This window comes from Dreissena polymorpha, unplaced genomic scaffold (genome assembly GCF_020536995.1).
Source record: "Dreissena polymorpha isolate Duluth1 unplaced genomic scaffold, UMN_Dpol_1.0 chrUn029, whole genome shotgun sequence".
NCBI classification, from domain to species: Eukaryota; Metazoa; Mollusca; class Bivalvia; order Myida; family Dreissenidae; genus Dreissena; species Dreissena polymorpha.
Genome location: NW_026273343.1, coordinates 170,063 through 179,620, shown reverse-complemented (window position 1 = coordinate 179,620; position 9,558 = coordinate 170,063). Strand labels below are relative to the sequence as shown.

At 34.6% G+C, this 9,558-nt stretch overlaps 1 protein-coding gene across 2 annotated transcripts; it reads left to right on the top strand.

Annotated features, from left to right (window-relative positions):
- Positions 1 to 4,898: 4,898 nt before the first annotated feature.
- On the top strand, positions 4,899 to 9,203 carry LOC127863711 (uncharacterized). 2 transcript variants are annotated; one of them, XM_052403331.1, is made up of 3 exons: positions 4,899 to 5,400; positions 6,583 to 6,655; positions 6,688 to 9,203. In XM_052403331.1, exons 2-3 carry the CDS (start codon positions 6,590 to 6,592, stop codon positions 8,068 to 8,070), a joined length of 1,449 nt encoding a protein of 482 aa, XP_052259291.1. In that variant the 5' UTR covers positions 4,899 to 5,400; positions 6,583 to 6,589; the 3' UTR covers positions 8,071 to 9,203. The 2 variants fall into 2 exon arrangements, with proteins under 2 accessions (XP_052259291.1, XP_052259290.1); XM_052403330.1 differs by having other exon boundaries at positions 4,901 to 5,400; positions 6,583 to 9,203.
- Positions 9,204 to 9,558: the final 355 nt, after the last annotated feature.

Genomic DNA, 9,558 nt, shown 5'->3' with positions numbered 1-9,558 from the left:
ACAATTCCTGCTTGTTTGTTAAAATGAAAGAACTGCGACATTCATTTACTGTCACACTAGTTCACTCTTACGAGGGCCGATGAACTAAAAATTGCATAAACGACTTTATGAAACAGGTCTTTTCTTCAAATATTATGTTTCTTGAATACATCTAGATAAGAAATGACTAAAAATCCCATAACCCTGATACTGCAAGAAATGTCTACATGGTTGCATTGTATGGCGCATGTATTTATGCTTATGATTATAAGATTGAAAGATTATATCGATTACTTGATATTTATTTTAACCTAATCCTTAAAGTTTAGTTTAGTTAATCCTTAATTAAGTTTAATCGGAAAGTTTTCATTATAAAGAGAAATCTAAGGTTATCAAGTGAGTGTCTCTATAACTCAGCTTTTGTTCTTTATAACATATTGTTGAATTATTATCCTGTCTTGTAAAGCCAACTATTGACAATTATTTACTTGAAGCAAGAAACATTGTTGGGAGCGCTCTATGTATGATATTGAAAGAATTTCATTGTTTCCTTATATATAATACATACCATAAATAAACCGTTTATAAATGATGAGTCATTCTATTTTATTAGCCATATTTATGGTAGCATTTCTTCTTAACCGACTTCAAAATTAGCAGGAATTATTTCAGTGAAAATGTGCAGATGGTAATGGTTAGCGTTATCTTTGATGAATAGTTCTGCTTAAGGCAATACTTATTCATTTCTTGTCTGTGTCGTTGATACATTTCCTAACGATACAATTAATGCAATTTGCTTAAATCACTGTCTTAATTGTATCTGGCATGATGCATTGGTGTTATCAATAAGACAAACATAATGAATTTATCCTAAGTACGATTGTCTCGTAAAACAGAGTTATTATTTGACAACATGAAATAATTAAACGTGTTAAACAGCAAGGCTATACTGATTAAAGTGCCTGACTTCAAATAAACAAACAATACATATCACAAAGTTTGTATGCTTTACAAATCTTGGCGATTACTGAAAAAACCCCGGACATAACAACTCTGCAATAGCGTTGAGATTATCCAATCTTTACTTCAATATGTTCTGTATTGTCTGGCGATTTTTAGGGTATACTTTTGTTTTTTATTTGTTTTAATGTTTGTGTAATATGACAGTAAACGTTTCAAGTACCAAATTTCTGAAGCATGCATTTAGTATGATATTAATGAAATTCCAGAAACCTTTTCAGGACAATGGCTCTTGTTATCGTCAGCTATTGGTATTATAACTATTATGAAATACATTTAACACTAGTGGTAGTGAGATCAGAGCATATCAACGGAAAATGCAAAGTATATAGGTGATTAAACTGGTTTAATTTCTAGCCTTACTTCACACTTTGTCTGTAGTTTTTATATAGTAAGAAAACAAAAAGAACTGTGTCTTCGTCTTTATCAAACTTACAAAACTTAAATGACGATATGGCGTTTAGTGCTTTAATCGCAGACTGTCACGAGTCGTCCCGATTCAATAAATGTGAGAAATCGTAGCGAGTCGTGAGCTTATTTTCGTAGTGGAATAGGGCCATTAAATGACGCAGGGGCGGGAGCAAATGTAAATGTAAAGTAACCAAAACGAAACGTACAGCTGTAATCATGTTGCAAAAGAAATAATGAAGGAGAAAAATAGACTATGTGTTATATATGCGACCGGTGGTTCCCTAGGACATTTAAACATATATGTAATGACGAATGTTAAGATTTATAATTCGTTATTTCACTGGGCCTGTATATCATGTTTATCATAAAATTAAACTGCGCATACGATACTTGTGGTCGGCACAAATTGTCTGTGTAAGGACGGCACATAATTATTTGCACAGTTTATTAGCTATTTGAAACATATTTTATAATACTTTTATATATTTTGATATTTATGTATACAATTTAAGGAAACATACCCGTTAAACAAATGCGGATACTATTTCCTCTAGTAAGAATATTGAGAATAATTGCATTTTACATTACTTTTGTCCACCGATTTATAAAATATTATTTTATTGTTTAACTTTTAACGAATCTACATTTCATACATCTGTGTGTAACGTAATTACGTAATGGCTGTTATTGTCCACGTTTGGAAATATTAAATGAATAACTAAAATGCTGACATAACACAAAGGATACAGAAATTAAGTACAGATGTTTGGATGCGATTACTAAATTGCATAATATAAGAAGAAGAAAACGAATTCTTTACATATATTCTATACCTGCAACCAATGATGGAAACACAATGATGAAGTGGAATGTAACTTTAACAGTTTAACCGGTTTAACAGAATGCGCACACCGGAAGTATTGACAGGAAGATAACAGGTTATCAGATTAAGGGCATGATGCATAGAACTACATTTTCTAATATGTCGTTTGGCATGAATTTGAATGTTTGTATGTAAGGAATCAGATCAAGCCATGTTCTTTCACTAAATTGGCATACTAGTTTCTAACCTGAAATCCTAATGATTTTTCACGCTCGAAATTTACGCCTCGATTCGTCTAACTGCCGATGTGGTTTTCTTTCAAAACGTTATAACCTCATCCATAGGGCTTGTGATTACATCTTTAAGGTTTACCATGACCTAAAATATATGTTACTGTATACAAAGGTTCATACTTCATTGTGGACTAGTTAATAACTGTGAGTTTAAATGCCCCGCACATTTGTAATTCTTATCATTATGGCACAAAAAGGTAACTAAACTGAATTTTAAATATCAAATAACTAAAACGCAGCCATGTTAATGTCTATGCACATAACAGTGTTTTCATTACGTTTAATGTTATGTGTTTGCTTGCTGTTAAAAATAGTCAGAACGAATTGGCGTAGTGGTTGTGGTGTCCGCCTAGCGAAAGGGCGGTCGCGAGTTCTATCCCCACTGTGATGCGTTCTTTCGATCACCAAGGACACAGGACTGCTTAAAAATTTAAAGTGCGTCGATGCTCTTGAACTTAATGGAAAAGAAGAAAAAGGACTTTGTCCGAAAATCCATTTTTATAGAAAACGCGAACATTTCATGTATTATACCAATATAAAACACACGAACCAAGTGGTTCTTTACTTCTTAAAATTGTGTTGATATTTTACTCAAGCTAACGAAACATGTAAGTGGGTTTTAAATAGAAGCTTGTTTTGAATCTCGTTGCTGTTCATGCAGCCTTCTGGTGGCTTGTCAATAACACAACTTTCAAACTTCATACGTAAAATATATTTCATAGAAGTTAGGTACAGAGCACAAGAGTTATAACTCTTGATACCATATTTGCGTGGTTATTTTCCTGTCTTAACGTTGTATACTTAACTTCTTAATGTTATTTTACTTTGTTAGACACTTTTACATTTTGATTAATACATTAACATCTAAATCTATAACACAAATAAGAAATAGTCATGTCAACCTTGCACAGTGGTTTATATTTGGTAGTTCAGGCTATTTCAAGCTGATTTAAAAGTATTAACGCCAATTCACAATTTTCCTTGTTCAGCTTGTTCCCCACTTTAAAATTCTCATTGTTACGCTTTTAACCGACAACTGCTCCTTGTGTATTGATACTAGAACATGCCTATAAGTATAAATACCTAATATAAACAATAATCAGGGCTAAAAAGAAACACAACGAAATTACAATTTGGGTGCAATCTCAACGTAAACAACAGACCATAAGCCGTCATATACATTATGATTGCATACAAAATATACGTATTAGATTTGCTAACTACAAGAACAGGAAGGACTCAAATTATTACAATATTTAACAACAAACCTTTCAACGAGCGACACACATTTGTTCAGCAGCATGTATGTTAAATTTTACGTCGTTACCAAATATGCATTACGTGAAGTTTCAGCTTCAAGGATAGAAGAGAAAGCATTTATTATGCATTGAATCTTTCATTTCTTGTCAATGTTCAAATTCCCAAACAGTGAGTATAAAAAACAATTTCACAAGGCAAGAAACACGTGTACATGTACAAAAACACTAATTTCCGGTCGATTGTTCATTGGCGGCTCGGGGACAACGCACATGTTTCCTGGGTACTCTTAAGTACATTTATACTTAAATGTACTCCGGTTACTGAAAATATATTGAAAAGCACTGGTGATTCTAACGCTGAATTGGTCGTTTTTTTACTTATTGTTTTTCAAAATTAATTATGTTCATATTTATGTTAATATTCTGTAAAATGACCTCAATATTATCGAAACTCCTACCAAAAACGCATGTTGAGGCAGGTTTTGTTCCATGAACATTTAGTTTCATATTCCGTAGCGCGTTTGAGGATGTCGGATTAGGGGCGGAAATAAAACTCTGGTATAGTCTTAATTTGCCGGGTAGGTGTAAGTATATTTTCCGTACCCGGGGTACATTTCAGTATACTTAAGAACACCCGGGGTATATTTAAGATGTACCCGAGCCGACAATCAACAATTGAGCATAACTTCCTATTTCACACAATAAGCAACTCAGAATACACGTTGTAAGTCGCACGTTTCAAAATGAGGGATTCAAGGTAGACTTACATGATTTCCATACATACAAATCCATCAGATTAAAGTAAATTGCAATTGGTAAATTATGTCATTGCAAACTATGTGTTAATGATATCGGTCCCACGAATTAGCTATGTCGATAGCAGGACGTACCTAGTATGTTTATGTCGTTACGAACCACGAGGTCGTTATCTTGAAAAATTGTATTGTCATTTATTTATTGGAGAAACCATTTCAACGCAACATACACTGTATGGCTTCGTCCTTTTTCAAATGTCGAACTAACGTTATTTAACAAATACATGTTAGTGTGTAGACTTCGATACTGATTATAAATGTAGGGCAGATATGAGCCTTGCAATTTGGAATGTCGCATGATGTTACTAGATAACGGTCGATTTTATCTGTGCGCATATTGTTGACCGGTTTATCAGTGGTATATTTTTAAACCGGTTAACACTTCCTGTAAGTAAATTTTAAACAAAACAGGAAAATACTATTGTAAATGTGAAAGAAACGAGTGCGCTCTTTAATTGTTTGTATTGATGTTCTTAAATGTTTAAGAGAATTATCAATCAGTTCAACAGGCTTGACATGATGTCTGGAAGTTTGATACCATAATTGGATATATATGACACTGTGCTGTCTTAAACGTTAAGATAACATTAATGTACATGTTGAAATACTATTCTCAATAACAGTCACCTAAATCATTGTGTATATTAGGATATGTACAAATGGAATCTACAAGTGAAGAGCAAAGGGTCAATGAAGATTCGACTGAACTGTTCCAGCTTGCTGGTCAGATTGATTCCACTTTGGACTCACGCATAACATCATTACTTTCAAATGTCAGAATCTTCAATGCATTTTTAAAAGTAAGTATTAAAGAATGTTAATAGTTATTGGATTTATGAAGCTTTTCAAAACAAGCGAGTTCATATAATTAAGTTTTTATTTCACTGTTATACTTACGAAGTATCTTTGTTTTGCAACATTTACAGATGGTGTGAATGGCTTATCATTAAATTTTGAGTAATTGATACGGCACCGCTTATGATTTTTCGAGGATAACATATTTAATGTTAGATTTTTAGCTGTTTCTAACTCTAGAAAAGTTTACAAAATACTTTTTGTTATTGCAGGATTATAGCGAGCGAAATTGTGGTGTTTTTAATACAATAACCATGAAATAACATGCACTTCTTCATATGACCCTCTATCCAATTGCAACACAACAATTTAGCTAATAGCATAACTAAAATATTATTATATTTCCCATCCGACCCTTAATCCACATAACGAGTTTAATCACATAAGCTTACGTACTTTCTGAGTTTTCCAATGATCCAGGTTTATTTGTCACATGTTGCTGTTACCTTAGCATTCACAAGTATTCGCCTATGTAAACAACTGAAATTACGTGCCAATTTCATATACTGCTCTCAATCCACCTGCTGTGTCACTATGTCAGCTGAAGAACATTTTGAACTATGAAAGGGTTCATGTTTATTTAACAGTTTTCACGTTTTTCTGACAATACCCACAAACATTTGTATATGACCATTTTTGTAAAATATCATACACATTTTCATTATGACTTAGTATTCACAGCAAGCTTAATCAATCTATATGTAGCCTTAGCTCCTTTTGAGGTATTTAAGGATCCTGATTTTGGGACAGTTTTTCACTTATTATTGTAGACATAGCAGCCTCAAAAATAGTGACATAACGTGTTCATTTTCAATACGTGTTTTTTTTCCAAACATCGAAGATCATCAGCATTGCTTAGTTACTGTATGGGCCATCATATGATACAGAAATTTACTGAAAGATTGACACACGAACAGTAAGTCCACTCCGAGTGGGAGGGGGGATGGTAATTACTTCACTCTGATGACCAATGATACCGAAAGGGAGCTTTTAAATCCCTTCCATTGCTCATTAAGATATAAGCAGTAGTTCCGCTGCTATTGTCTAATTCATTATTTTAATCTTGTTTTGATTTATGCCATTAGTTTCTTACATTTCTGTTGCGAGTTTGTGAAACGTATTTTCAGTTCTTTGATGTTGAAGAGCTTGTACCAGTGGGCAGTTCCCAAGATGGATCAAAAGTCAATGTCCCCGGTGACGGTGGGGATGTTGATATCTTACTTATATCGAAGGCAGTTGTACTAGACGAGGACTTATTGGAATACGACAGCCGTTTTCCCGCATATGCGCGAGTTTGGGGCATTGAGGAGCATGAAAAATTCTTGAAACGGAAACGTTTAATCGATGATGTGTACCTCCCAGTGAACGTTCTGAAGAATTTAGAACACCGATTATATGGCCTTTTGAGGTTTTACATCAGTATCGCTACGCGGCCCGGTATTTCCGATTGCGGGAGAATATATAACACCTTTCGTGAATCCGCCGTTGGTTTTGAAGTGGCGGCGCTAGATGGAGAATCTGCGTTAACTGCCGTACAAATCAATCAAGTTCCAGACATACGTATTGGAAAATTTAAAGTTGGTATGAAACTCATTCACAATGCACTGGACTCACTCGAAGCACTCGCTCTTAAAGAAGATCCACATGATTTCCCAGATTCTCAGTCGCAAGCGTCATTTTTAAATTTAGTCGAATGTGTTGCCAGTGCTGTAATAAAAATGGTCCATTTGACGGATGGTTATGAGACCAAAAAAGAATGTTTCAAAAGACAGGAAAGACACGAACCAGAGCCGTTTACAGTACCGATACATTATGATATAGCTGAATCATTACAAATAGTTGGGGAAACAATTGAACTTCCAAAGCTCATGACTGCTGATATGGTTCCTGCATTTTCTGTTCGCGGCTGGCCAAGGGTGGCGGAGGAATGGATCACACGAGCTCGGAGATGGCCAACAAATGAATTAGTACAAGACGTCGTACACATAGGCTGTCAAATTGTTGCAAAGCGACCGTTGTATCCGGAACTAAATGGCGACAGAAAAAACGAAGATCATTCATCGGAAGCCGATGAATACGATGATTGTTTCAGGCTGTCATTTTCACAGTGTGAACTCGCCTTAGCAAAGCAGTTTTCAGAGATACAGCTTTTATGCTGGAGGACTTTGAAAGCATATCAGAAATCGTTCCTGCGCAACGAACCACCTGTACTAACTTCATATCATTGGAAGACTGTGCTTTTTTGGATCAGAGAAGAAACGGATGACGAGTTTTGGTCGGAAAGAAACTTTTTGAATTGTGTATCAAAAGCTTTAGACTTCATGATCACATGTTTATTGGACCGTTTTCTACCTGGATACTTCGTACGGAAAGAAAACCTTATAAGTGGATGTCGCGAGGATTTAGTCGTAAAAACGCTGAACATGGTTATTGAAATTCGAAAGGCTCCATATGCTTACTTGTTGAATTTTGTAGAAGATCCACCAACACCTGATGTGTACCCTGTGTCGAAAGACAAAATAAGAGATTTTGTACGTGCGGAAAATCAACAAACTTTAGTAGAGAATATCACTGGCAATGTTATACAGACTGTGGTCGTCTGTGGTTACGAATGACAATGACTGCGAAAATGATGCGTTTGATTCCATAGCCAGGAGGTTTCCCGATAACCTTCAAAATTTAGTTGAAATCGTTAAAAGAGAGTACATAAATAAACCAGATAATTGTGTATCTTGGATGGAGAGAGTTGCATTTACTGGTTTAGAATCGGCAATCGAGACTTGGTTTTCAATGCCTCAAAATAAAGCATATTCAACATCAGAAAACTTGAACACAAAGTCCAAACAGCCGATAAACGTTTATAATAATAGCACATTAGGAGGAGAGTGTGCAAAACCTGCATACGTGGACGTTCAGGTGATATACTCGAGAGAGGATTATAATTATAGCCGAACAGAAGCACGTGCAAGTTCATGCACTTCGGATTCAGATGCGAACATTTACAACACGGATACATGTATGATCAATGCACATTGTGCAAATAACGATACGACATATTTGCCCGAATGTAATGCGAGCGATAAGGATTCAGTTCGTCCGAGAGCATCCCTTAAGAGTCGTTTATTAAGAACAGGAATCGGATGTTTAAGAGATATTGTTGCCGAAGTAGTAGATGAAGACGATGATCATGACGATGAAAATACGTCTGGTAAAGATGTTTTACGTGTGGCTGGAAGATTTCTAGGAACTGTTCACAAACGTTTGTGTGAAGACATAGATGACAATAAAATGAAATAGATTGGCTTTATTTTTTATTTGTTCATGAGACACAAACAAACACAGGATTACGACTATAATGGATATACATGGTTTGTTGTTAATTGAGTTTCTAATGACACAAAAAGTGCTTAAGCAGGTAATCAAAATAAGCATAGTATATACGAACGTTAGAATAAATTGAAAATGGAAATAGTGAAAACAGTCCACGGTCAAATGTTTCTGTTGGATTTAATTAAGACTGGATAGATAATATACATCACAAACACTTTGTTTTTGCTACTTGCTTATGTGGTGTATAGCTACATGAATTATTGCCTCATTATTTATTGTAATTAAATCAACATAAAAAATAAAAAGTTAAGCCCTATATTAACGTAGGATACAAATGGTAACATTAAACAACTTTTAATTAAGATAAATATACCGCATATATTTATTAACCAGGATTATTAAAAGCAATAATGTTGTATGAAGTTTCATATATTTATTTATCCTGCCTGTGTTGCAAACATTGACCAAATAAAGCAGAGTCGAAAAAATTGTCCTATATCCGGTCAACAGGAAGTAGTATATTCCTACGCACGCTGTGACGATTAATATGTTCTAATATTTGACCTTTAAAATGTATTGGGACGCATCATGAATGCTTTCGCGTTAGTATATATCATCCTTTTTTCCTCTTTAAAATATATTACCTAACCAGCATTAACATTTTCATTTACTTGATTACGCAATTTATGACGTATCAAGTGTGAGGTAATTTCTCAGACGAAACATACTATCTAGTTTCTCTCAGGATTTTAGGGACAACCATTTTCAGGGGC

Excerpts from the sequence above, each read along its gene's own strand:
- LOC127863711 (XM_052403330.1), top strand. The coding sequence starts at position 5,260 with ATGGAATCTACAAGTGAAGAGCAAAGGGTCAATGAAGATTCGACTGAA. Across the intron at positions 5,401-6,582 it reads TCTTCAATGCATTTTTAAAA|TTCTTTGATGTTGAAGAGCT; the intron begins GTAAGTATTAAA and ends ACGTATTTTCAG.